Raw genomic sequence first — 27,937 nt, 5'->3', positions numbered from 1 at the left:
AGCCCCATCTATTATAGGTCCGTTGAGTGAATCCACAGAAGGGAGAGCTCTCAAGTAAACGGGAGAAACACGGGATTCTGTTTAGTGTGTCTGACTCCCACCCCTATTACGCAGGGCTTGGCCATTCCTGCTCACTCCTCCCCGCCACGAGGGGCGACAAACGCCAACGTTCTCTCTCGGCTGGTCCCCACGGCGCAGGCGTCGCCCCGAGCTCACCACCCCTCCTCAGCAGCGAGGACCAGCGCAGGCGCCGCAGGCACAGGCCGCACGGCGATTGGTCGGCAGCCGACCACGTGACCGCGGCGGCGCCACACGCGCGTGCGCAGAGCGGCACGGCGTGCCCGTGACGGAGCGCCGGGCGTGGGGTGCGCGCCCTCGCCCGCCCCTCGGCCTGCCGCTCCGCCCCCGCGGGGCGTCCCGGGCCGCTCGTCCTGTCGGCGGCGGCCGCGCGCGGCCCGGGGTCGCCGTGAGTACTCGGGGTGGTGGTCTTGGTGGGGTGGGCTCCCCGAGGACGGGGCCGGGTGGCCGGGCGCCTCCACGGAGGGCTGGGCCCAGGGCGGGCGGCTCCGACTGGGGGGCCCTGCACGGCTCGTGAGGCTCCGCGCTTTCTCTGGATCAAGCTGTGGGTGTCTGCAGCTGTGGCTGCACCCCGGGGCCCTGCCTGTGCCTCAGCGGCTCCGTGCACGTCCTCGTGCCCCAGGACCATGCCGCCAGCTCCACGTTGGGCCGCGGACTGCCTTGCATGTGGAATTGACACCTGGAGGGGCGTCCGTAGACCGAGGGGCAGGACCTGTGTGATCCAGATGTGAGGCTTTGCAGGCGGGATGGGCAGGGGGGTGCTTGCCAAGCATCCCGAGTCACTATCAGCATGCCAGCATTCTCTGGACGCTCTGGTCCCATTTCTTTCTAAAGCATCCACCACCCGCCCCACCTTTTTATACTTTCCTCGAGATGAACCAGATCTCTCTCGCTCAATTCCTTCCCTCAAAAGTTCTGACCCCACATCACGTGAGGATGAAGTGTCTGACTCCTGCTAGATGTCCTTAGCGCCCAGCTCCTCTGGACTCCTAAGCTGCTTGCCCTCCCTAGGCCTGAGGCCTAGCTTTCTTTCATTTAGCTTGCTTTCTGGCCTTTTGAAAAAGCGCTGTGATGTGTGAGTTTCATTCCACTCCCAGGCTTTCCCCCAGGAGTGGCAAGGGCAGGGAATGTTCAACCTGGGACATGTGTAGGACTTGGGAAATGCAGACAGGACTCAAAATTCAATAAATCTTTAGTAGCGTGATTTTTTTTTAGGTTGTTCATAATGTATGACCTGTGAATGAAATTGTAAGGATGTAAAATGGGTCCTTTTTGCTAAAGCAGTCTGCCTTGGAACAATTGACAATCTGGACAGGAGTACCTGCCTCTGAACTTCCTTTTATCTTTTTGCAATGGCAGCAGAAACCAAGCAACTACAGCCCCTGGAGAGATGCTAAGTTTTTCTTGACCTGTGGCAGCGACAGAAACCTTTGACCAACCTGGTACTTCGGGTCCAGCTGCGTGCTCCTTCCGCCGGCCCTAGGACACGCAGGCTGACATTCCACGCCGTCTGGAGCAGCAACCTGTTCCCCTGTCCCAGCCCTGTTCCAACTGGGTCTGCCTGTGCCCTTCCTAGCCGCCCTTAAAGGTGAATGAGGTCTTGGTTGTCACAACCGTTTAGCCTGGTTTTCGTGTGTAAAAGCACTGAGGCACTTGAGTTTGTCTTCCTTTTTTGGCTTTGACATGCAGCAGAGTGTTCTTTGCCTGTGTTACAAGGCTGAGGACAGAGGCAGAACAAAGCATTGGAATCTCTGCCCTCCTAGCCCTATATTCCGACATGAGGTGGACCTGCATGTGGGAATTCAGGGGTTACTGTGGCCACAGTTGAGGTGGGCAGGGAGTGCAGCCCCTAGCCTGCATGAGCTGGGTATGGCTGTCAGGGAGACGATCTTGCTATTCTGAGAAGTACCGATCTAGAGTCCAGGTTCAGAAGAACTGTATTGGAGACCAGGAGCCCTTCTGTTTGGGGTTGGGCCCTTCTGTTTAAGGTTGGAGTGGATTAGTCTTGAGTTGTTATGCAGAACCAAAAACAGAATTGTGGTTGGTCATGCTGGCTTCAGGATAGCGTCACCTGGAGCGCTTCTAGCTGATTTTGGGGGGGTCCATCTCTGAAGTTGAACTCCCAGATGGCGCTGGGCACTGAGGTGTGTTCAGAGCTGTCCAGGAGTTGCAGATAGAAGCCACCCCTGTGAGCTGCTGACCTGCAGAGCAGCAGAAAGCTCTCTAAGCTGGGCTCTTTGGAGAGCTTTGCCAGTCTCTGCTATGAATGCTCTCATAATTTGATGTGGCCTGCCCCATTGCAGGTGGAAGCCATGTGGGGCCTAAAAATTGCGAAGTTTAGGTTTGGGGACCTGGCCATCAGAAGCAAGCAGGGAAACTGAAAGAGCTGGGAGTTAGTGTTTTACTGAGCATTTGTAGAGGGGGTAGGTTCCAAGATGAGTTCAGGAAGTCATGTGGGTCATGACCATTCAGTCCACATCCACCAGGGGACTCTCTGTGTTGTCGGGAACTTAGTCACAATGACCATGTAACAGGTTCTAATGATACTTGAGAAGAATTTGATTGTAGTTCTTAGCTGTAAAGAATGTTCCAGAATGAACTGGGAAGTGTCAGATCACTGTGCTTGGCTGCATGGTTGATGCTCAGTTATGAACCAGGTCTGGACCTAGCTTTAATCACATCCGTCCAATTTCAAGTGAAATGACGGTATCGTAGGTTTGTGTTGTGTTGTCATGGTTCATTAGTTAAAAACTACATGTACAAGTATAATAGATTGCATGTCATTTTACAATCCAGTGTCTACATAGCCGTGTAGTGAAAGTGTGTTTCATCACTGTGTGCCACACAGCTGTGAGGTGTATAACTGCATGCTTGTGTTTTTGCTCACCCAGTTGTGAGGTGTGTTACTGTGTAGTAAATGAGTGTGTATCACTCTGTGTGTGTGTGTGTGTGTGTGCACCTCCCAGCTGTGAGATGTGTTACTGCGTGCCTGTGTACATGCCCACCCAGCTATGAGGTGTGTAACTATGTAGTAATTGCGTGTACATTACTGTGTGTGCACCACCTAGCTGTGAGGTGTGTAACTGTAGTAAATGAGTGTGCGTCACTCTGTGTGTGTGTGTGTGCACCACCCCCTGTGAGCTGTGTTAGTGCATGCCTGTGTCTATGCCCACCCAGCTGTGAGGTGTGTAATCAACCAGGTGGTGTTTACTCTCTACAGCAACAGCACAGTGACCTGTTGACTGCCAAAACCACAGAACCTGCTATCCCTTGATCTCCAGTTGCTCCTGAGCGCATCGTTTGCCCCGCTCTGTAGCTTCCTAAATGCCCATGTTGTTGGCTTGGGTTCAGCTGGTGGCATGGAGGGGTGCTGCCGAACACTAACCTGAGAGTGTGTGTGACCCTCTGACCCAATGGTGAGCAACAGCTTTTTCCTTGGCATTTTCCTTTCTACCTTTGGAAGGGCGTGACCAATTAAAGTTGAAGCGGGGAGAGGCGTGGAAGCAGTATTACTGGGGTGGGGAGGAGAGGGGAAGGTATGCGGAGCATCATGGTTTTCTTACAAGTAAAGATGAGGAATGTTGGTGAGATAAGAGGAGTTAGGTATCCTTGAACGCCGCCGGAAGTGATCCTCCTAAGAGCAGCCAGCTTGTACTGGAGCCCAGCTATGCTTAGATCAGAGCTGCCACTGCAGTCCCCCACAGCCCTCCGCTCCCGGCTGCCAGGGCCACAGTCTCCACAGGGACACTGAAGGATTCTGCAGACAGGTCCCACCAACTTGAAGCTGCAGGTGGAATCAGATCTGGGAAGAGACAAACTCCCCAAGGTTGAAAGTATCTGTGAGGGGACCGAGGCCTCAGCTGTTCCAACAAGGCACCTGTACTCACTCTGGGAGAATATTTCCCGTTCCCTGAGACTGCTGCATTCTGTGGGATAACAGGGAGTTGACAGGTTGGTGTCCTTGATTCTCGCCACCAGGACATCAAAGGCCAGTTCTGGAATGATGACGACTCGGAGGGCGATAATGAGTCAGAAGAGTTTCTCTATGGAGTTCAGGTGAGGCAGCGGGTGCTGCTGTCTGTGTGCCCCAGGAGCCGCGGAGGTGGTGCTGGAGCCAAGCCGAGAGGACATGGAGCGTTTTGGGGTCTGAGCTGTCGCAGAATGAAGCTTGCTTTCTCTACCGGGAGGCTGCTTTCAGTTAGAATCATTGTCTTCCGAGTCCTCACCAGCCCAGTGGGGATCGTATTGTTTGTTAGGGCCATGTCTTCACATCCTGTTTTGGCAGGAAAGTTGTGTTACACATCCCCACTCTGTAGGCCCTGGGCGTGAACAGAGTGCTGCAGGAGAAGTCAGCCCTGGCTCAGCTAGCACGTGTTGTGAGCTCTCATAGGAGGCGTCCCTGAGCATTCCAGCCTGAGCTGAGCCCACACACCACTGTCTACTCGCTTAGCGTGGGCAGGAGGCTTGTCTGTCAGTGGACTCCTTACCAGAGCTCCCACCCTTCGCAAAAACCCCTGGCGCAAGTGGCTTTCACTTCCCCGCAGTGTCCTTTCAGTTTCTCCTGTCCTGTTTGTCTCTTCATGTTCTTTGAATTTTCGTCCGCCTCTGTCCTTTCGGCTTGCTTTCCCAGGGGAGCTGTGCAGCTGACCTGTACCGACACCCGCAGCTCGATGCAGACATTGAAGCCGTGAAGGAGCTCTACAGCGAGAACGCTGTGGCCATCAGGTGATGCTCCCCTTCTCTCTGAGGTGTCCCCATGGAACCGTGGGAGGATGAGTTAGGAACGTGATGATGAAGTACTTCCCTCGTGGCTGGCAGGAGCGAGGAGGGAGTGCAGGCTACTTTTCTGAGAGGTGATTTCATACTGAGGGCGGGAGAGCTTCTGGCTGGCGGAAAGCCCTGCTCTTGGGCAAGTTGAGGCTGTAGCTGAGAGCCTGAAGGCAGTACTGCCTTCCGCCCTTCCCGGCCCCCTGTGCTCCACCCCGGGCTCTGCTCTTTCTGCCTCCGTGAGTCTCACCATGGTCCTCTCTGTCTGCGTAGAGAATATGGAACTATCGATGACGTGGACATTGACCTCCACATCAACATCAGCTTCCTTGACGTAAGTGGTGCTGCACGTCCAGCTGCACGGGTGGATCCGTCGTGCAGGCCAGGAATCTTAGACCTGGGTGTTGCTTGTGCAGCACACGCTCTTTGTCTCTCTGACCACGTGCAGACGGTGCACGCGTGTGTCATTCGGGGGAGTTTCCAGTCAATTCCTCTTGTGAACTGGGATCTACTTCTCTTACTCTTTTAGGAGGAAGTCTCAACCGCCTGGAAGGTCCTCCGGACAGAACCCATCGTATTGAGGCTGCGGTTTTCTCTTTCCCAGTACCTCGATGGGCCAGGTAAAGACAGAGGGTGATCCAAGTGGGATCTAATCCAAAATGCCAAGTCTACTGAAGTTGAAAATAACTAGGAACAGTGTCTGTGAATTCACTCCGCAGGCTGCTGGGAGGGGCTTCTTTCTCCCTCTTCTGTCTGTGGGGACTTAACCTGCTGTCACCCCATAGCCATCCCCTAAAGGCCTTCCTCCTTAGTGAAATTGCTTCCTCCCTCTGCCCTCAGCTTCCTGCTGCCTCAGCAGTTCCTCTCCTCCGCTTACCCCTGTGTAGAGTACCCAGGACCCACCGGCTGTCCCACTGAACTGTGGCATTGGGATTTGTGGGATGAAGGTTGTACATACTGGGAGTTTTTTCTTTTCTTTGCAGAGCCTTCGATTGAGGTTTTCCAGCCGTCGAATAAGGAAGGGTTTGGGCTGGGTCTTCAGTTGAAAAAGTAAGAACTCTGTTTCTAGCATGGATAGATGAAAGACGGATGTGTGTGGATGGACAGGCAGGACTGTGGGTAGGAGGCTTCCTTCCCCAGATGTGTGCCTGAGCCAGGCCCAGGAAAAGCTAAAATAAACCTGAGGACCGCAGTTTACAGCCCTGAAGGGGAGGCTGTGGGCCTGGGTTTCAGCCCTTGAGCTTTCCTGGTGAGGAGGGCAGACTGGAGGGGGCAGGTGCTTCCTCAGAGGGGGGCTGCCAGAGCCCAGGCAGCTTCAGTTCATTTAACATGTTCAGCGTTATGCTCAGTATTTGGTGTGAAAGTAAAACAAAAGCACATTTTTTCTCTTTAAGATTTTTTAGTTTTTATTTGAAAGGCAGATCTACACAGAGAACATCAAAGATCTTCCATGTGTCGGTTCACTCCCCAAACAGCTGCAACAGCTAGAGCTGAGCCAAATTGATGCCAGGAGCCAAGAGGCTCCTCCAGGTCACCCACATGGGTGCAGCGTTCCAAATACTTGAACTGCCCTCCACTGCTTTCCCAGGCCACAAGCAAGGAGCTGGATCCAAAATGGAGCACCCAGGACACAACCTGGCATCCATTTGGAGTCACAGCACCTTCCCCTCAGGGAATCTAAGTGAAGTCTAGGGTGTGTATGTTGTAATGGAGTCCAGTGTATGAGGTTTAGAAAGAACACAATGGAAGAAGTGTTTTATTGGGTGGGGCAGGTAGAGGCCTGCGAATGAAAGAACGAGAGAGAGAGTGTTTACCAGTTCCCAAGACTGGCAGAGAGTTGTTTGTGCACAGACTGAGCGTGAACGGCTCTTGCACCAACACTGGCTCAGGTGTGGGAGGAGCTTCAGGTAGCCAAACCCTGTTGGTGCTGTGCATGTGAGAGTGGCCAGAACCAAAGCCAGAGAAATGAAGAAGGCTTGGTCGTAGAGGAACATGGCCTTGGCACTACTTAAGGATTTTTCTTTTAAACAATTTTATTTTCTATTTTTATTTGAAAGGCAGAGTTACAGAGAGAAGGTGAGACAGAGAGAAGGAAAGACAGAGAGAGATCCCACATCCTCTGGTTCATTCTTCAGATGACCACAATGGTCAGAGCCAAGTTAATCCAAATCCAGGAACCTGGAGCTTCTTACAGATCTCCCACATGTGTGCAGAGGTTCAAGGATTTGAGCCATCCTCTGCTCCTATCCAAGATCATAATCAAGGAGCTGGCTTGGAAGTGGAGCAGCCAGGACTCAAACTGGTAGCCATGTGGGATGCTGGCTGTGTAGGCAGAAGTTTAGCCCACTGGGTCACAGTGCTGGTCTCCTACTTAGGGATTTTAAGCAGAGAAGACCTGGTCAGATTTCCTTTTGTGTTATATGTATACATATATATACACACACATATATATATATACATACATATACATCTACTTGAAAGGCAGAAAGATTCGTGGGTGGCCTTTCTCTGCTGTCCCCCAGGCTGTGTTAACAGGAAGCCTGATTGGAAGCAGAAGTGCCAAGACTTGAACCAGATGCTTCGTGTGGGATGAGGACATCCCAAGCACGAGCAGCAGCCTCGCCTGCTGCACCACAATGGCGGCCCCAGACTTAGGGTTAGAAAGAAACATTACATCGCGTGCTACAGAATGGGTCGGGGAGACAAGTGACAAGACCAGAACCTCAGATCTAGGAGTGAGATGATGAGAGAGCAGGAGGCAATGGAGGTGGGTTAGGTGTGTGCAGAAGCTGTGGAGTGGGCAGTCTGGTTTGTAGAGGCTGAGGAGTACTCCCAGGTGTCCAGGTCAGGTGTCTGGGTGGATGAAGAGGCCACCGATTCCAGTAGGCTGCCAAGCAGATGAGGGCCTGTGTAGAATGAGGACAACTAGCTTTGTTTTATTTTTATTTTTATTTATTTAAATTTTTTTTTAAAGATTTATTTTTATTATTTTTTCATTGGAAAGGTGGATATACAGAGAGGAGAGACAGAGAGGAAGATCTTCCGTCCGATGATTCACTCCCCAAGTGAGCGCAACGGGCCGATACTATGCCGATCCGAAGCCAGGAGCCTCTTCCGGGTCTCCCACGCGGGTGCAGGTTCCCAAAGCTTTGGGCCGTCCTCGACTGCTTTCCCAGGCCCCAGGCTGGGAGCTGGAAGGGAAGCGGGGCTGCCGGGATTAGAACCTGCGCCCATATGGGATCCCGGGCGTGCAATGAGAGGACCTTTAACCACTTGCGCCACCGCACCGGGCCCTAAATTTTTTTAAAAAAATTTTATTGCGGGGCCCAGCAGCGTGGCCTAGCAGCTAAAGTCCTCGCCCTGAACGCGCCAGGATCCCATATGGGCACCAATTCTAATCCCGGCAGCTCCACTTCCCATCCAGCTCCCTGCTTGTGGCCTGGGAAAGCAGTCGAGGACGGCCCAAAGCCTTGGGACCCTGCACCCGTGTGGGAGACCTGGAGGAAGTTCCTGGATCCTGGCTTGGGATCTGCATAGCATCGGCCATTGCGCTCACTTGGGGAGTGAATCATCGGATGGAAGATCTTCCTCTCTGTCTCTCCTCCTTTATGTATACCTGACTTTCCAATAAAATAAATAAATCTTTAAAATAAATAAATAAATAAATTTTTATCGTAAATTCAGATATACAAAGTGGACAAGAGACAGGGAAGAAGATCTTCTGTTCATTGATTCGCTCCCTATGTAGCCACAATGGCCAGAGCTGAGCTGGTCTGAAGCCAGGAGCCTGGAGCCTCTTCCAGGTCTTCCACATGGGTGCAGAGTCCTAAGGCTTCGGGCCATCCTTGACCGCTTTCCCAGGCCACAAATAGGAAGGTGGATGGGAAGCAGGGCTGTCGGGATTGGAACTAGTGCCCATCTGGGATCTCGGGATGTGCAAGGCGAGGATCTCAGCCGCTAGGTTACTGTGCCAGGCCCTAGCTCTAAAAATGTGTTGTTTGAAGGAGCAGGATATGGACCCGGCACAATAGCTGAGTGGCTAAACCTTGCATGCACCAGGATCCCACATGGACGCGACTTTGTGTCCCAGCTGTTCCACTTGGAGGAGTAGTGGGAGTGAACCCCAGAGCACAGGGAGTCGCAGACGGTGTGCACAGTAAAAGCCATAGGCACGTCCTGAGGGGTGTGGGCGAGGATGGGGGCAAGGAGAGGAAGGTGGCCACGCCAAGGTGCAGTGATGTTTTGTAGATTTGGGGTAAGAATTGACAGAAAAGGAAGTGATAATTGATAGCTCAAACTCCATAAAGAGACAAGAAAGGGTTGAGATTTAAACCACAAAGAAATCACTCTTGTATTGAAGAGCCCGGAGCTGGGCGTGATGGCTCAGTGGCTGAATCCTCGCTTTGCAATGTCAGGATCCCATATGGGCATTGGTTCATCTCCTGGCTGCTCCACTTCCCATACTACTTTCTGCTTATGACCTGGGAAAAACAGCAAAGGATGGCTGAAGGCTTTGGAAACCTGCACTTGCGTTGGAGACCTGGAGAGAGCACCTGGCTTTTGGTTTTGGATGAACTCGGCTCCAGCTGTTATGGCCATTTGGAGAGTGAACCTGTGGGTGGAAGGTCTTTCTCTGTTTCTCACTTTTTCTGTAAATCTTATCTACCTTCCCAAAAGAAATAAATATAAATCTTAAAAAAAAAAAAGAAAAGGAAAAAAATAAATCAAAGAATCCACCCTTGCGCTGATGTTGTGGTGTAGTGGCTTAAGCTGCTACCTACAGTGCTGGCATCCCATATGCGCTCCAGTTTGAGTCCTGGCTTCTCCATTTTCCATCCAGCTCTCTGCTAATGTGCCTGGGGTAACAGCAAAGGATGGCCTCTGCACCCACATAGGAAGTCTGGATGAACAGCCTGGCTTTGGCCTGTAGAAGCCCAAGCTGTTTTGGCCATTTGGCAAGTGAACCAGAGGATGCAAGATATCTCTCTCTCTCTCTCTCTCTGACTGCCTTTCAAATAAATAGAATAAAATTTTCCAAAAAGAAAAAAGTGCACCCCCCCCCCTTTGTCTCTAGAGGAAGGGAGAGGTGAAGAGAAGGTGGGGAGTGGAATAGACTTTGTGGGGAGCTGCTCCCTGCTGGCTTCCTCTGTCAGGAAGAGAGGGCTTAAAGGGCCTGAGCACCGAGCGACAGCTTTGAACCCTGCTGCACAGGCCTGCTCGGGACAAGGGGAGCACTGACAGGGCTGGCGGAGGGCCGTGCTCCCATTGCAAAAACTGCATTTGGGAATGAGCTTGTCCAGCAGCACCAGTACCTTCCATGCCTGAGTCCTTGCCTCCACTGCAGCCCCATGCTGCAGGAAATCTTCAGCTAGCACTCCCATCAACGCACTAGCTTCGCCGTTCCAGGGTCTCACACTCCATGTTTTCTCTCCATCTTTTCTCCTCCTCCTACTCCTGTTAATCATGCCTAAGCCTTTTCTCAATCCATCAGGATCCTGGGCATGTTCACATCCCAACAATGGAAGCATCTAAGCAACGATTTCTTGAAGACCCAGCAGGAGAAGAGGCACAGTTGGTTCAAGGCGAGCGGCACCATCAAGAAGTTCCGAGCTGGCCTCAGCATCTTCTCACCCATCCCCAAGTAAGCAATGCCTCATCTTCCCTGTCCTCACACCCACCAAGTTCTCTTTCCTAACAGCACTCATACTCTCCTGTCCCCCGTGGACCCCTACCCTCTGTTCCTGACCCGGGACCATACCTCTGCTGTATAGCGCTGCCTGTGAGGTGTAGAGAAATGTGTGCTGGTCTTTCCAGCCTTCAGCACTCATGCCATCCTGTCCTCTGGGCCCCTACCATCCACTCCTGATCCAGGGCCACACCTCCTGCACATGGCCCAGCAGGTGGAATTTGGAGAAATGTGTGCTGGTCTTTCCAGCCTTCAGCACTCAGGCCATCCTGTCCCCTATGGGCCCCTACCATCCACTCCTGATCCAGGGCCAGCAGGTGGAATTTGGAGAAATGTGTGCTGGTCTTTCCAGCCTTCCTTTCCTGGCTCTTGTCCTTCCCCCCATCTGCAGGGAGCAGAGCTGAGAACAGGCTCTAGCTCCATAACTTATATGCAAGGAGACTTTGGCTTTTTTTTGTAGATTCCAGAAGTAATTATGACTCTAGTGTTTGACATCAACTCTGTTTCACTTCTATCTCCAAAGTCTTCTGCTCTTACAGAAGAGACAGAAGCTGCAGTCTGTGGGTCCCCACACATGTGGGTGACAAGCAGTACCTGATCTCTGTGACACACCGGCACTTTTCTCCAAGCCGTCAGCCCATCACTGTAAATGTGGTGGCATAGGCCCTGCCTGCCCTCTGTAGCCCCACGTGAAGAACGCACGATTGTTTTACATGTGTGAGCTGCCTATTTAGATGGTGTTTAAGACCTGAAGGAATGTGTTTGCCTTTCATTTAGAACTTTGGCCTTGGACTCACTCATCTCCAGGTGCCTTCTAACTTCTTGGCCCTGCTTGCTGTCTCACCTCAGGTCTCCCAGCTTCCCTATCATTCAAGACTCCATGCTGAAAGGCAAGCTGGGTGTGCCAGAGCTTCGGGTTGGGCGCCTCATGAACCGTTCCATCTCCTGCACCATGAAGAACCCCAAAGTAGAGGTGTTTGGCTACCCTCCCAGCCCCCAGGCAGGTCTCCTGTGCCCCCAGCACGTGGGCCTCCCTCCCCCAGCACGGACCTCTCCCTTGGTACATGGGCTGGGCAGGGTTTGACTTGGGCATCCAGGGAGGGAGTGAAAGTGTGACAGTTTAGCTTCCCAAAAGGGGGAGGGTTTAGACAACTGCAGAAGTCAAACCTGGGTATGTACCACGCGTGGGTAGAATGAAACACAGTTTCTGGTAGCTGCATCCAGTCTTTCTGGCCTGTGTCTCTGTAGCTGGACGTGAGACAGAGCCCGCAAGAGGGTCTCCCACGGAGGAGGCATGTGTGATTGTGTTAGGTTGGGTTAGGGGGCATAGGGTTGGGTGGTCAGCTGCTGTAACAACTCAGGCTCTCTACTTTGAAGAGGGTTGAGGAAAGAATGTCTGGCACAAGAGTGGAGGGATCACCTCTCCCTTTCCTGTCACTGAGCCTGATATGAGCAGGGCTGAGCTATTTCAGGGGAAGCCTGGGGACTTGGCATGAGTGAGGTCTGAGGGTCTCTGTCCCAGCGCTGAAGGAGCCTCACGTGGTTCCCCTTGCATTCTCCCCAGGTCAGTGGTCACTGCAAGAACATCCCCACCCTGGAGTATGGATTCCTTGTGCAGGTAATCAGCTTCTCCCTCAATCCCACCAGATCCCCAAACATTTATTTCCAAGCTTTTCAAGTTGTTGTTTTTTTTTTGTTGCCTTTTTTTGTTTGTTTGTTTTTCTTCTTAAAGATATACTGATTTATTTGTAAGCTATAGTGACAGAGAGACCAATGGATCTCCCATCTGCTGATTCAGTCGCCAAATACTTGGCTTTGGTTAGGACTGGGCCAGGCCAAAGGCACACACCAGAAACTCCATCTTAAACCTCACAGGAGGATGACAGGAACCTGCAGTAGCAGGAAGCTGCATCAGAAGTGGAATGAGGGGGACCAGCACTGTGGCTTTGCAGGTTATTTCCACTAACGGCGTGACAGCCCATACGGGCATCGCGTCTAGCCCCAGCTGCTCCACTTCTGTTTCTCTCCCTGCTAATGTGTCTGGAGCAGCAGCAGCAGATGGACCAAGTGTTTGGGCCCCTGTACACACACGCAAGATGTGGAGGACAGTCCTGGCTCCTGGTTTCAGACTGGTGCAGCTATGGAAGTTGTGGCATTTAGTTGTATATGTATTTTCAGAGTCTTTGTTCTAAAAGAAATTCTTTTTTGAAATTCTTAATTTCATTTTCCGTGAACGCTTTGAGGTACCCTGGTGTGTGAGATTAAGTAGCAGAAGTAGGATGTCAATGCAGGTCCTCTAAGCATGGGCGTGGCCGGCCTTATTTTACTACCCTACACCAGCTCTGCAATCAGATGCTCGGTTTAAACATGCAAGTCCAAGAATAGATCCTGGCTTAGGCACAGCGCATAAGAGAGGCAATATATATATATATATTTTCATCTTTTAAGATTATTTATTTATTTGCAAGGCAGAGTTATTGAGAGAGCTAGAGGGAGAGATCTTCCATCTGCTGATTAACTCTCTAAATAGCTGCAGTGGCGAGAGCTTGGCTGGTGTGAAGCTAGGGACCTGGAACTCCCACGTGGATATAAGGACCCGAGCCCTAGGGCCAATGTCTGCTGCTTTCCCATTCACCTATACAGTGTCTGCTGGATAGGAAGTGGAGCAGCCGGGTCTCTAACCGATGTCTGTATGGAATACTGGCCTGGCTGGCAAAGGATTAATGCGCTAAACCACAGTGCTGGCGCCTAGAGGAGATTTAAGTTACTTCCTGTGTATGCCTGTGAACTTCCCAAAGATGCAGCCTGCGTTCTCTCTGCAGATCATGAAGTACGCAGAGCAGAGGATCCCGACGCTGAATGAGTATTGCGTGGTTTGTGACGAGCAGCACGTCTTCCAGAATGGCTCCATGCTCAAGGTACAGGCCCTGCTCTGTTACCTCCTTCCTGAGTCTGTGGTGGTGGAGTCCATCCACACCTCCTGAGAGTCAGCCAGTGGAGCCTGCATACCCCAGCAAGTCTGTGTGGAGAGGCAAAGATTTCAGAGTATGTTTTGAGGATTTAGTTCTAAGCCAGCATTTAAAAGCTGGGATCAAATCTCCACCAAGATGACTGGCTAAGGCACAAGGTTCCAGGTTGAGGCAGGTAGACAAAGAAACAAGTATTGTGAAAACTCAGAGGAAGGGTTTTGCCAGGAAGGGCCAGGGAGACTTCCCAGAGGAAGAGGCGGCAACGTGAATGTGGAAACATAGCAGTGGGGCATTTGGATTGAGAGTTACCTTGCTAACACTTTTCTCCAGACGGAGGGGACCCCAGTAGGCCCTCTCTCCCCGCACCTTCCCACTGCACATCCTGCACACCCACCATCTGTCTGTCTGATGTGTCCGTGTTCTAGCCAGCCGTCTGCACTCGGGAGCTGTGTGTCTTCTCCTTCTATACACTGGGCGTCATGTCTGGAGCTGCCGAGGAGGTGGCTACTGGAGCAGAGGTATGGAAGAGGCCCAACAGCTTGGCCGTTTACAATTTGGCTTCCACAGTGATGTCCACGTATGAGCTTGCATGCAACAGTCTTGTTTCTGAAAGAAATATAGATACGATTCCCTCTGTCAGGGTCCAGTTAACGAAATTGTGACATGTCCTTAACATTGAATGGCTACAGTCGTTATTATTTACAGATAGGAGATTGTAACATATAGTCATAAACAGCAGCAAACACAGTGGTGTGTGGATTAAGATTGCCTATAATTTCAATTTTCTAATTCGAAGGACACTAACATAACACTTTTTGAAAGAGCAGCAGGGAGAAATGGTAGACGCTGCCCCAGTGTCAGATCCAGGAGAGATCATTTGGTTCTCTGCTCCCATAGGTGGTGGACCTGCTGGTGGCCATGTGCAGGGCAGCACTGGAGTCCCCCAGGAAGAGCATCATCTTTGAGCCTTACCCCTCTGTGGTGGACCCCACTGATCCCAAGACTCTGGCCTTTAACCCTAAGGTACAGTTGCTGGGTCCAGGAATAGAAGGGATGAGAGAGAGTATAAATGGCAGGCTGTGATGCCCTGTGCACGACCTGGAAAGTGCCCAACAGAGGTCTAGCTGCTTGGAGCTGTCCTCACCTTTACAGCTTCCTTCTCATCTGTGGACGTGGACTGTGTCTGTTTTCTAGAGAGAGAGAGGGGTTTGTTATCAGGCAGTCAATGCAGGCAGCAGGGTGAGGCAGGAGCAATGTCTTGCTGGAGGGAGGGGTCAGCCTCTGTGTTCAGTGCAGTCTTCAGCTGGTGAAGCGCTTGCCCTCCCTCTGCACTGAGGAGCAGCCTGCCTGTGCACTCTCACCGGAGCACCCAGAAATAGCATGTGACCGCACAGCTGGGCACCCTCCACTTGGTGCCTACCTTTGCAGCCTGTGTGTGCCAGGCACTATGCTCTCTTTCCAGGTGCTCTTTAGCCCTCCTAGCCCTCTAAGAGGAAGAGGAGAATTTCCGTTTTCATTTCCAAACAGGACTGCTTATTTTCCAGAAGGCTAAGTCCCTCTGGCATGAGAGCTGTGCTGTGTGGCCTGCTGCCCTGTCTCATGCTTCATCACCCCAGCTTCTCCCCACCTGATCTTCTCTCCCCGTTGCTTCCCTGCAGAAGAAGAACTATGAGCGACTGCAGAAGGCCCTGGACAGCGTGATGTCCATCCGGGAGATGACCCAGGTATGCTGCCTTGCTGTCCCCAGGCCTCGTCTGCCCAGCTGCTTGTAATTCATATGAAAAGGGTGAAGGCTTAGAGAAGCCGCTCAGGTTCCTTGATTTTCTTTTTTCCCTCTTGAACCTTCCCAAATCTTGTTAGCTGATGCCCCTCTTTTCCCTTTATTTTTTTCTTTATTTTTATTTACTTGAAAGGCAGAGAGAGATCCCATCAGTGTCCCATCCCCAAATGCTTGCCAGAGCTGGCAACTGCAGCAGGCCAAAGCCAGGAGTTCAGAACTCCATCAAGATCTCCCATATGTGTGACAGACACCCAGGCACTTCAGCCATTATCAGGAAGCTGGATTAGAGCAGCATATCCCGAACTCAAACTGATATCCCAGGGCCCAGGGCAGGCTGTGCTGCTAATTCCCTCAAAATTTAGAGAGTTGGAGAAGTGAGGGAAAGACCTCTTTCCCAAGGTTGAGGGAATAAGGAGAGGCTTGGAGGATAAGGAACTGGACCAAGGACCTGTGTTCTCTGTCCTTGGTGGGTGGGACAGCCAGAAGTTGCAGGACCCTCCCTTTAACCCAAGGCTGTCCCTGCCCAGGCTTTTCCAGCCCTCTCCAGTCCCGTCCACAGGCTCTATATGAGCCGACATTCATTTGTACGAATGGGTGTCTTTTCTCACACTGCTGCATCCCAGTGCAGATTAGTATGTAGGATGCCTTGCTTCATACAAAGGACCACCACAGGTTACTCAGCTGATCTTGCAGGGACTCCGGTTTTACTTACTGGTGGTGTACTGGATACAGGAGCCACACCTGCTGGTTGTTTTGTCTGCATCTTCATTTGTCTTTCTAACCCTCTTGGGTGGGAGCCTTATCTCCTGTTTCCCCTGTGTGGCCTCTGATGCTCACCTTGCCCTGGCCCTTAGGCTCAGTCTGCAGGAAACTGCAGCTTGCCTAGGACATCATCTGGGGACTGTTGTCTTGCAGGGCTCATATTTGGAGATCAAGAAGCAGATGGACAAGCTGGACCCACTGGCTCATCCTCTCCTGCAGTGGTATGGGTGGGCTGACTCGTCTTCCCAGGGCCAGGATGGGCAGGAGGGAGGGTGGACATGAGCTTCACTGTCCCATACAGGTGGTTTTGTAAGGAGTCCTCCTGGAAGTTGTTGGCAGGGTGATTACGTTAGTGCTCCCCGGATGCCTCCTGCTTGGATAGGGCCTCCAGACCTACTGAACACACAAACTGACATGATAGCTCATGTTCTTTTTAGGTGTGCTGTTTCCCAGTATGCTTTTTATCTCATTTTTTTTTTTTTTGATTTGGCTGAAAAAAAAAAAAGTGTGTGTGTTTATGGCATACAGTGCATTCTGACATGTGTGCCTTGTAGAGCAGTGCAATGACATTATCTAACATATTACCTTGATGCAAACATACTCTGCCTTCAGCAGTCTTGGGAATGCGCTACGTGGTTATTGACCAGAGTCATCGCCAATAGTTTCTGAGTGTCCCTGGCATGTGAGAGTTTAACATTATTCATTTTTTAAAGCAAGTTGTATTTATTGGAAAGGCAGTTTGGGTAGGAGGTAAAGAGAGAGTTTTCTTCCATCCTGGTTCACTCTAGTGGCCGCAACAACTGGGGCTGTGCTAGGCGAAAGTCAGAAACCTGGAACTCCAGGTACCTCGCATGGGTGGTGGAGCCTCAGCACCCGGGTCAGAGCGGTGTGCTGGTGCCCGCGTGGCGTGCTGGTGCCCACGTGGCATGCTGGCTCCTCCGCGACACCTGTTTGCTTCAGTCCGGTTTTCTGTGTGTCCAGAGAGGTCTGCCTGCTCCTTCCCCCTTCCCTATCTCAGAACCCTCCCTGCTGCCCTTCTCTGATCTTCTGTCTGCTTGGGCCACCTTGTACTGTTTTCCCAGGCACGTTGGTAGGGAACTGGATAGGATGTGGAGCAGCGGTTTCACATGGGATGCTGACCCTGCCTGCCATGTCTAAACCCATTACACCAGAATGCCACTCCCCTACCCCGCCCAGTCAGCCTTTGACACTAAGACTCCCTCAGGCCTACAGCTTCCTCCTCCTTTTCCCAAGGAATGACCAGAACAGATCGGCCAGGTTGTTGTCACAGTACATAGGGAGACACAGGAACAAAGTGTCTGCCTTTCGAGATAATTACACCTTTATTCTTTTCTTTCTTTTTAAGCTTTCTTTTTTTAAAGATGTATTTATTTTGTATTGCAAAGTCAAATATGCAGAGAGGAGGAGAGATGCAGAGAAAAATCCTCCATCCGGGCCCGGCGCGGTGGCGCAAGTGGTTAAGGTCCTCGCCTTGCACACCCGGGATCCCATATGGGCACCGGTTCTATCCCGGCAGCCCCGCTTCCCTTCCAGCTCCCTGCCTGGGGCCTGGGAAAGCAGTCGAGGACGGCCCAAAGTTTTGGGACCCTGCACCCGCGTGGAAGACCCGGAAGAGGCTCCTGGCTTCGGATCGGCATAGTATCGGCCCGTTGCGCTCACTTGGGGAGTGAATCATCGGACGGAAGATCTTCCTCTCTGTCTCTCCTCTCTGTATATCCGCCTTTCCAATAAAAAAAAATAATAATAAATCTTAAAAAAAAAAATCCTCCATCCAATGATTCACTCCCCAAGTGCCGCAATGGCCAGAGCTGAGCTGATCCAAACACAGAAGCCGAGGACCTCTTCTAGGTCTCCCACTCAGGGTGCAGGGTCCCAAGGCCTTGGGCAATCCTTGACCGCTTTCCCAGGCCACAAACAAGGAGCTGGATGGGAAGCGAGGCTTCCGGGGCACAAACCGTCACCCACATGGGATCCCAGGATGTGCAAAGCGAGGACTTTAGCCACTAGGTTATTGCGCCGGGCCCTTCTTTCTTTCTTTTTAAAAACTTGTTTGAAAGGCAGAGAGACATGTAGATCTTCCATCCACTGGATTCCCCAGACGCTAGCGACAGCTGAGGCTGGGGCTGTGCCAGGCTGAAGCTGAGAGCCCAGTACTCAGTCCAGATCTTCCTTCTCCATGGATGGTAGAGACACACGTACTTGAACTATGCCAGGGTATATGTTAGCAGGAAGCTGGTTTGGAAGTGGAGCCAGGACTCCAGCCCAAGCCTTCTGTTGTGGGAGTCTTAACTGCTCCAGCAAATACCCAGCTCGCCCCACTTTTTTTCCCACAATGACTAGCTGGTCTCTGAAAGAATCTGACAGCTCATCATTCCTTGCTTGCTCAGGGTAACCACATGTTTCCTCTTCTTTTGCTTCCTGTTTTCCCGCAGGATTATCTCCAGCAACAGATCACACATTGTCAAACTACCTCTCAGCAGGGTAAGTGCCCCCCTTCTCCCTTTATACCTGTTCGTTTCTGGTGAGGGGCAGGGAGGGCTCCCAGCCAACTGACTATGAACCCATGGACCTAGACCTGTCTGATTGGCTCTGTCCATCAGCATCACCCTTGGGACTAAAGACTTCCCTGGTGTAGGGTCACTGCAAACCAGATTTGTTTCCTGCCCCCACCCTTCTCTCCCTGATCTCCATTTCTGCTCTGCTTTCCTGACCCCCCCCACCCTGGGCAGCAGCTGAAGTTCATGCACACCTCACACCAGTTCCTCCTGCTGAGCAGCCCTCCCGCCAAGGAGGCTCGGTTCCGGACCGCCAAGAAGCTCTACGGCAGCACCTTTGCCTTCCAGTGAGGAGGATGGGGGAAGTTGGGAGGCAGAGGGGTTTGTGTTACAGGTGTAACAAAGTGTATTACAGGTGTTAATAGCTTGGTGCAGCCCCAGAAGATAGAAAAGTGCGTGTGCCTTGCTCTGTCATTATTCTCAGGCCCTAAGGAGGGTGTAGTAAGAGATATTTGTACGTTTAAACTGTAGTTCAAGGAACAAATGAGAGAAGGCAGATTTGAAAGGGAATCCACAATGGTGCCTAATTGTGGGAACGAGGAGACAGAAAATAAGGGCTACTGAAGGTAACAGAATGGCAGAGCCCTTGTACCAGAGGAGAAACAGGCCTGGAAGTCATATTTGGGATCCATGATAAGTGCTGAGATGAGCTGGTTGGTTCTGGCATGTCCGGAATTGACTGAGACCCAATATAGCTGAAGCACAGAAGAGAGGATGGGAGTGGAAACGAAGGTGCGGGATTGAAACGCACACGCTTCATGCATGACCAGATGCGGGTACGTGTGCGTCAGCACGTGTGTCTGTGCCCATCTTCACGTCCTGCATGAGGGGGCACATGTTCTCTGCTCCTTTCAGTGGGTCCCACATCGAGAACTGGCATTCGATTCTGCGCAATGGGCTGGTCAACGCATCCTACACCAAACTGCAGGTGAGGGTGTGCCCCTTCCCTGCCCACCTAGTCTCGGGGAAGGCTACTCTCAAGTACTCAGCTTCTCTTGCCTCAATGTCTTCAAGCCTGGCCCATGTTGGGGGTGTCCCTAGAGAGGAAGTTGAAACTGAGTACAGAATGGGTGTGGCTGTTATGTTTGACCTTAGGCTGCATTTGTGTTTGATTTTGGGAATGGGAGTGTACAGTTGGCAGGAACATGAAATCGCCAATTGCAGCTGCTTTGAACTAACCTGTTAGAATCCATTGGTCTGTGTGGCTGCCAGAGAGTTACTGGGGGAGACATGCTCCCTTGCCCTGAGAGAGCCCAGAGAATAATTGTCATCCTTCTTGGAGCATGCGTGTTTATCCAGGCCCAGGTGGAGGGTCTGATCCGTGTGTCTACCACTCCCTGCTCTCCAGTGTACGAGTGCTTAGCTTCTCACAGGCAGTGGAGAGCTTAACTGTGCTTGTCTAGCCAGTCAGCTCTCCAGCACAGGTGCCCAGAGTTAACTGAATGAGCGTGGTAGGTGGAGGGGCAGAGGGCTGGCAGAGCCTGTAGATGCCCAGCAAAGCCACAGGAGGACCCAGGCTCACATGCTCCTCCCGCTGTTTCCCTGCAAGCTGCATGGAGCAGCCTATGGCAAAGGCATCTACCTGAGCCCCATCTCCAGTATTTCCTTTGGATACTCAGGTAAGAAACACTGTCTGGCCGTCCTGACTATGGCATTGCATCCATTTGTGAACACGTGATGTGTGCTGTCCACCCCACCTCACCTTGCCGTCACAGAGCTGCAGCGTATGTCAGCTGTCTCCCCAGTCATAGATACATGGTCTGTGTGTCGACTTTCTCTCACTAGAAATTCAGATTCTTTTCACAATAAGGTCAGTCATTGCTTTTAAAAAAAAAAAAGTTGTGTTCATTGTAGACTAAGTCCTGAGGATGGATTAAGAAGCAGCTGAGAAATGAAGCAGAACTTGATGTATGCAACACTTTAGAGGTTGGAAGTTAGAGAGATTGTGGAAAGCACTCATGTGAGGTGCTTTTTAAGATTTATGTGTTCGTAAAGGCAGAGCTACAGAGAGAAAGAAAGGGGTCTTCTAACCTCTGGTTCACTCCCCAAATGGCGTGACAGCTGAGGCTGCTGACCTAAGCCAAAGCCAGGAGCCAGCACCTTCTTCCAAGTCTCCTTCATGGCTCTGGGAACCCAAGCCGTTGGGCCTTCTGCTGCTGCTTTCTCGAGCAGATTAGCATGGAGCTGGATCAGAAGTAGAGTAGCTGGGACTCGAACTGGTGCCCACATGGTATGCCAGCACAATAGGCAGAAGATTAGTATGTTAAACCACTGCACAGATCCTTCATCAACCACTTTTTTTTTTTAAGATGTTTGAGGGTTTTTTTTTTTAAAGATTTATTTTATTTTATTGGAAAAGCGGATATACAGAGAGGAGAGACAGAGAGGAAGATCTTCCGTCCCATGATTCACTCCCCAGGTGGCCACAACAGCTGGAGCTGAGCCAATCTGAAGACAGGAGCCTGTTCTGGGTCTCCACGCGGGTGCAGGGTCCCAAAGCTTTGAGCCGCCCTTGACTGCTTTCCCGGGCCACAGGCAGGGAGCTGGATGGGAAGCGGAGCTGCTGGGATTAGAACCGGTGTCTATATGGGATCGTGGGCGTGCAAGGCGAGGACCTTATCCATTGCGTCATCGCGCCGGGTCCCATCAACCACTTTTTAGAGTTTGAATCATATGTGACAGTATGGAACTGTTTTAGAAACCACACGGAGTGCTAGAGGAGTGTTTTGTTCCATAGATAAAGCATAATGAAGTCAAGATTCTTTGTCAGGAAACAGGTCTGGCTTTGTCTCATCAGAAAGGCATGACAACTTGAGCACTTTGAGTGTCCTACAGTTGTATGCTTGCTGCTGCACCTGCTGCCTATTGCCTGTGTGCAGGGGTCAGCTCCAGGCCCATACATAGTAAAGGCAGATTGTTGGTGTCCTGAAGTAACTACAACCTTTAGAAACAGGAGACGAGTTAGAACCAGCGTCCCAGGACTTTAGCAGTTTATAACAACAGTGAACCAGAGTAGGACAAAGAAAATCACTGAGTTAGAACTACAGTCAGGGCCCGGTGTGATGGCTTAATGACCAAATCTTTGCCTACCATACGCTGGATCCCATTTGGACACCAGTTCATATCTAGGCTGCTTCACTTCCCATCCAGCTCCCTGCTTGTGGCCTGGGAAATCAGTAGAGGACGGCCCAAAGCCTTGGGACCCAGGACCCGCATGGGAGACCTGAAAGAAGCTCCTGGATCCTGGCTTCGAATGGGCTCAACTTGGGCCATTGTAGCCACTTGGGGAACGAAGCAGCAGACAGAAGGTCTTTCTTTCTGTCTCTTTCTCTCTGTAAATCAGCCTTTCAAATAAAAATAAATCTTAAAAAAAAAAAAGGTAGAACCACAGTCAGTGAGATGCCAGCATATGAGTAGGTAAGACTGAAAATTACAAAACAGATAAACCTTGGTTATATGAATAAAAATGGCATTATTAAATAAGGCTGTTATTACTCACAGTTTATTTGAAAGGAAGAAACAGACACATGTGCCATCTAGCAGTTCGTTCTGCAGATCACTGTGGTAGCCGGGACTGGGCCTAGCTGAAGCCAGGAGCTGGCAGGTTAACCTGGGTCTCCCATGGGAGTGACAGGCCCAAACACACACGCCTGAGCCAACATGTGCTTCCTTGGGTGCCACAAGCAGCCTTCTAGCTTCTGCGTAAAACATCTACCCCTCCCGGATTTTCTTTTTGTTTTGTTTGCGCTGTTTTTTTAGGGGTGGCTGTTGTGACCCAGTAGAGACACAGTGGTGCTTGGGACTGCATAAGTCCTCCTCCCAGGTGGGACTGCTTGGTCGAGTTCTGGCTTGGAGATATGTGACCGAGCTTCCTACTCTTCCTACCCGGGGAGGCAGTAAATGATGGTTCAGTCACTTGGGTCACCAGCATCCACTTGGGAGACCCAGATGGAGTTACTGACTCCTAGCTCTTGCCTGGCCTAGTACCAGCTGTTGTTCTCTCATTTTGTCTTTTTGTTTTTGTTTTTTGTTGATTTGGAAGACAGAATTACAGAGAAAGAGGAAGAGACAGATTTTCAGTCTGTTAATTTATTCACCAGAATGGTCACAATGGCCAGGGCTGGGCAGCACTAAAGCCAGGAATCTGGAATGCTGTCTGAGTGTCCCACATAGGTGGCAAGCATCCAGGCACTTGAGCCATCATTTGCTGCTTTTTCATGCACTTTAACAGGGAGATAGAGGACCCAGCCGGGTGCCCAGGGGCTAAAGGCCTCGCCTTGAACGCACCCATCCCATGTGGGTGCCAGTTCTAATCCCAACAGCTCCGCTTCCCATCCAGCTTCCTGCTTGTGGCCTGGGAAAGCCGTAGAGGACGACCCAAAGCCTTGGGACCCTGCACCCGTGTGGGAGACCCGGAAGAACTCCAGGTTCCTGGCTTCAGATTGGCTCAACCCCAGCAGTTGCAGTCGCTTGGGGAGTGAATCAACAGATGGAAGATCTTCCTCTCTGTTTCTCCTCCTCTATATATCTGACTTTGCAATTAAAAATAAATAAATCTTAGCTGGAACTCCAACCAATGTTCTGACATAGAAATACGTAAAAGATGGGGTGGTTCTGTGGCATAGTTCTGTGGCCTTGTCTGTGGCACTGGCATCCCACATAGGTTCCAGTTAGTGTCCCTCACTCTTTAGCTCTCTAACTTTAACTTTCAAATAAATAAATATATTTTTTAAAGTAATAGAGAGCGTTTCCACCTTATGGTTCACTCCCCAAATGACCAAAACGTCCAGGGCCCTGCCAGGAGCATAGAACTCCAAGTCTTGCCTGTGAATAGAAGGGGCCCAAGTCGTTGGATCATCTTTTGACACTTTCCTAGTAATATGAACGGTGGGGGTGGGGGAGGAGTAAAGATGGCAGTATAAGCTCCTTACTCATGGCCTGAGAAAGCAGTCGAGGACGGCCCAAAGCCTTAGGAGCCTGCACCCATGTGAGTGACCCGGAAGAAATCTGGTTTTGGTTTGTGTCAACTCCAGTCGTCATACATCAACATGGGAAACCGGAAGAGGCTCCTGGCTTCAAATTATCTTGGCTCCAGTAGTTGTGGCCATTTGGAAAGTGAACCAGCAAATGGAAGATCTTTCTTTCTCCTCTCTGTAAATCTCTCTTTCCAATAAAAATCAATACATATATTTAAAAAAAGGGATAAGGGATGCTGGTATATCTCAAGTGGTGGGAACCTGTTTCATGTCACTCACTGTAGGCACAGGACTTGAGCCATCCTCTGTTGTCCTCCTAAACCATAAGCAGGGAGCTGGATAGGAAGTGGAGCAGCTGGGACTGGAACCATATGCAGTACTGATGCTTGAAGGCGGAGGATTATCCTATTGAGCTACGGTGCTGGCCACTGTTATTTGAAAGGCGGAGGCGGAGAGAAAAATCTTTCATCTACTGGTTCACTTCTCAGAAACCTGTTTGGGTTGGGACCAGAGTGAATTGAAAACTCTGGAACCCCGTCTAGGTCTCCCATGTGAGCGTCAGCTGCCCACACACTTGGGCTGTCCTTTGCTGCTTTCCCAGGTACGTTAGTAGGAAGCTGGATCAGCAGTGGGGCCAGCCAGGACTCAAACCAGCACTCATATGGGAAGCCAACATCTCAGGCAGGTGCCAACCCCAATGGTTCGGCTCTTGGGTTGAATTTCTAGGTACCTGTTTTCCTATTAAAAGATGATGGTGTGTCTTGTAGCAAAGGTTATGATTCTCCCCGTAAGGGATCAGTACATATTTGCTAAATGTGATTGGATCTCATCCTGTGGGCTCGGGTTTCGAGGTGGGAGTAGGGCAGTCATCTGAACCTCTCGTCATGCAACAAACAGCATGCTCTGGCTGTCTGCGAAGGTGTTTGATGGTGGATGCAAACCTCCACAGGGAGGTCAGAGGTACTCAAGTCCTCCCTTACTGTTTACCAACAACACGGTTGGTCCCAGGAGGATATGTGGCTTTCTCAGAACCCTGCTGTTGTGAAAGGATTAGAGAGGGTACAGGAATCCAGGTCTCCTAAGTTCTCAGCCAGTATTTATCAGCATATTGGATGGACAGAGCAGATGTTGCTTGCATAACTTGATCTCTTTGGACCCCGTAGACAGGTGAGAGTCCCCCCAGCAGCAGGTGGGGTATTTGGTTTCCCCAGCGTATGACCAGCCAGCCATGTGTTTGCTCCGACTCTGGCCTACTCTCATTTTCCATTGTCTTTCTCAGGGCGCCTTTAGTCTGATTGGTGTTTGGTACCCTCCAGGGCTGGGTGGTCAAGGTAATATTTCAAAGGTGGAGCTGCTAATAACTTGCCTATAGTGTTGAAATGTGGTACCTCCATGGGAAAGGAGATGGTGGGCACAAGGATCCAGAGGTTGTTCTAGCCACTGGGTTTTTGGGTCCTGGCTTCAGGACCCTATACGAGCAGGGCAGTGGGTGGCAGGATTGTGGTAGCCCCAAGTTTGAGTTAGACCTTCCAGGGCCGGCTCACAGCCCCATCTCGGAATTCAGATCATTCTTTCTTTCCCTCTGTCTGCCAGTTCTTGGTGTCAGCTGCATGGATGGGCAGTCACCGACCTCTTCAGGCTGAGGAGGTCATGCTGCTTGCAGGCAAAGCTGAGCCTTGCTGAGGCCCGTGGAGCGGCCGGAGCTGGTGGAGAGGGTCTGCTCTCTGTGATGAAGACATTGGCAGTCCCAGCCTCAGGCCTCTCACTGCCTTGCGCTTTGTTCAGACCCCAAATCCGTCCTGAGTCTGCATTGTGAGCACTTAGTGCGTTGGCAGCCTGGGCACTAATGACTGTCAGTCTAGCCTGCTTACCCCATGGCTGCTGGGAGGCTGAGAAGTACAGCAGAGGGTAGTTTGTAACCAGAGACCCCTTCGGGGTAGAGTGGAGACAGGGGCCCCTGCCTGGGATTGATTTCTGTCTTCACCCTCCTCGCTCTCAGTCGCTCTGTGTGTCTCGCGCCTAACCACTGCTGAAGCTGAGCACAGATGGCGAGGGGGCATCTGACGCTACAGCATAGGTGCTGATGGCTCAAGTCGTTGGGTCCCCATCACCCACTGGGAGACCCAGATTGAGTCCCTGACTTCTGTCCTTGGCCTGGCTCTGGTCTGGCTCTGGTGGGCACTCGGGGAATGAACCAGTAGATGGAAGAGCTCTCAGTGTCTATGTACCTTTAAGATAAAATTGAATAGAAATTTTTTAAAAGGTAGAAATTTAAAAAAAAAAAATTGAGTGGAGAGAATGAACTCTTTTCCTCCAGCCCAGAAAGAGCTGGGAGTGGGGGCAGCATGGTTTCCTGTCTGAACAGGAAACATGCAGGATAGTGTGGTTAGGGGAGCTTGTGGGTCTGGATCCTGAGGGACGCAGTGCAGCATGGGAAGGACTCCCTGCGCAGGAAGCTGCTTCTGGAGCTTTCCATGCTGTGACATCCCAGGAAGCAACTTGGCCCAGGAATGCTGTGCTGTGTCCTGTTTTTGTGAATGGTCAGTTTCACACACAGGCAGGCAGGTGCCACGCTGCCCTCTGGCTTCCTTCACACCAACCCCACCCAGCCTGGTGCTGACACTGAGCTGTGAAAGGGCTTCTCTCCTGGGTCCTCCGCTGTTCCAGCTTCCTGTGCAAAGCCTACAAGGCTCACCGGGCAACGCCCTAGCCTCCTTGTGCCACTTCATTTCCTGCCACGCCTCTGCCATTGCCCATCCCCTACTGACTCGGGCACAGACTTGGCCTTTTCCTTCAAGCCTTTCATCTGCCGTTACTTCTGTGCAGAAAACTGTCCCCACTGGAAACCCTGCTGAGGCAGCTCACTTCCCCTGGCCCACACAGTGCTCCCCGACCTGTGGCACCACATCTGCTGTGCTGCCACGCCCCTTCCCTGGCCAGTCGCCTCCAGAGACCCAGTTATGTGTTCACTGCCACGTCACCTGGCGTCCAGCTCAGTGCCTGGTGTGCAGTGGGTACTTCTGTCGCTGCTGGAGCAGGGACTGCATGGATGAACTCATTTGTTGTTCCGTGACAGGAATGGGAAAAGGACAGCACAGGATGCCTTCTAAGGATGAGCTGGTCCAGAGATACAACAGGATGAACACCATCCCCCAGGTACCACCAGCAGGCCTTGCTCTCTGCGGCAGACACCTTCTCTGGGACTGGTTCAGGCTGCAGAGGTGGGTGGGGACAGTCGGGCAGGGTGACCGGAGAGCACTTGAAGGAGTTCGTGTGCGCTCAGTCCTACAGTGGGATGAAAATGGGAAGCCCAATGCATGGTTCCTTCTGACTGGTAGTGGGAAAGTAAGGTTTTGTGGAGTGGCTGGGAGCACAGGAGGCTCTGATGCCAATCCAGTCTCCGGCCACTGACCAGCCTTGTAGGAAAAGCTATCACCTTTGGCCTGCCTCTGCTTTCCTTGGATTCCTTCTCTTGCAGACCCGATCCATTCAGTCAAGGTTCCTGCAGAGTCGGAATCTAAACTGCATAGCACTTTGTGAAGGTAGGTGCCTGTTTCTGAGGTCCTCGGCATTTATTTCTGATGTACCTTTGGCCCATGGTCTGCCCCTGGTGGCGTCGAAGCTTGGTGTCTTCCTTCCCCCGGCGTTACCCTGCCTTAAGCATTCTGCCCCTGATACGTGACCTCTTGTGCCCAGTGATTACATCCAAGGACCTCCAGAAGCACGGCAACATCTGGGTGTGCCCTGTGTCTGACCATGTCTGCACTCGGTTCTTCTTCGTGTAAGTCTCAGGAGGCAGGGAGGGTGTGGTGTATGGGCTGTGGCTCCAGGGAAAGCCCTTCTCTGTCCCCCCAGAGTGGGTAACACTCAGACATCCCTGGAAGGCTGGGGATGAGCAGATCCTGCTGGAGAGGGTTGGGGCGGAGTGCTGAGCCGGGGTAGTCACTGCTGCGTGGTGCCCGCCCTCATGCTAATGTGCACCGTCTTTGGCAGGTATGAGGATGGGCAGGTGGGCGATGCCAACATTAATACTCAGGACCCCAAGATACAGAAGGAAATCATGCGTGTGATCGGAACTCAGGTTTACACAAACTGAGGGGGCTGCAGCCCTCCTTCCACCCCGACCCCAGGATCCATCTGCTCTGGTGAAGGGCTCAGGAGCCGCAGAGGAGGCTGACCTGAGGAATCAAGGGGCCAGTACCTAGGAGAAGAACAAGGATAGAAGAGGAGACCACGAAGGAACCACTCCACATCCGGATGGCCCTGACTGACTCCGACGCCTAGTGTCCCCACTTGACTTCCCCCGTTTGTAAATAAACCAATAAAATGGAAGGTGCTGTGGA

General features: G+C 51.6%; 1 protein-coding gene across 7 annotated transcripts; it reads left to right on the top strand.

Moving 5' to 3' along the window:
• Positions 1 to 411: 411 nt before the first annotated feature.
• PARP6 (poly(ADP-ribose) polymerase family member 6) lies at positions 412 to 27,937 on the top strand. Of its 7 annotated transcripts, XM_040968743.1 has the most exons (24): positions 412 to 466; positions 1,438 to 1,666; positions 3,299 to 3,494; positions 4,057 to 4,134; positions 4,709 to 4,803; positions 5,119 to 5,179; positions 5,375 to 5,465; positions 5,829 to 5,895; positions 10,337 to 10,486; positions 11,381 to 11,591; positions 12,096 to 12,149; positions 13,354 to 13,449; positions 13,926 to 14,018; positions 14,398 to 14,523; positions 15,159 to 15,224; positions 16,196 to 16,263; positions 18,496 to 18,544; positions 18,793 to 18,905; positions 19,474 to 19,546; positions 20,168 to 20,237; positions 26,671 to 26,750; positions 27,073 to 27,136; positions 27,291 to 27,375; positions 27,588 to 27,937. In XM_040968743.1, the coding sequence occupies exons 3-24, from the start codon at positions 3,492 to 3,494 to the stop codon at positions 27,688 to 27,690; spliced, it is 1,896 nt and encodes a 631-aa protein (XP_040824677.1). In that variant the 5' UTR covers positions 412 to 466; positions 1,438 to 1,666; positions 3,299 to 3,491; the 3' UTR covers positions 27,691 to 27,937. The 7 variants fall into 7 exon arrangements, 5 of the variants coding, with proteins under 5 accessions (XP_040824677.1, XP_040824678.1, XP_040824676.1 ...); XM_040968744.1 differs by lacking the exon at positions 412 to 466 and having other exon boundaries at positions 509 to 1,666; positions 18,796 to 18,905; XM_040968742.1 differs by lacking the exon at positions 412 to 466 and having other exon boundaries at positions 509 to 1,666.

The sequence above is a fragment of the Ochotona curzoniae genome, unplaced genomic scaffold, assembly GCF_017591425.1.
Source record: "Ochotona curzoniae isolate NIBS_2020 unplaced genomic scaffold, NIBS_Ocur_1.0 scaffold_4701, whole genome shotgun sequence".
NCBI lineage: Eukaryota > Metazoa > Chordata > Mammalia > Lagomorpha > Ochotonidae > Ochotona > Ochotona curzoniae.
The sequence above is the reverse complement of the archived record's forward strand: the minus strand, read 5'-3'. Positions and strand labels throughout refer to the sequence as shown.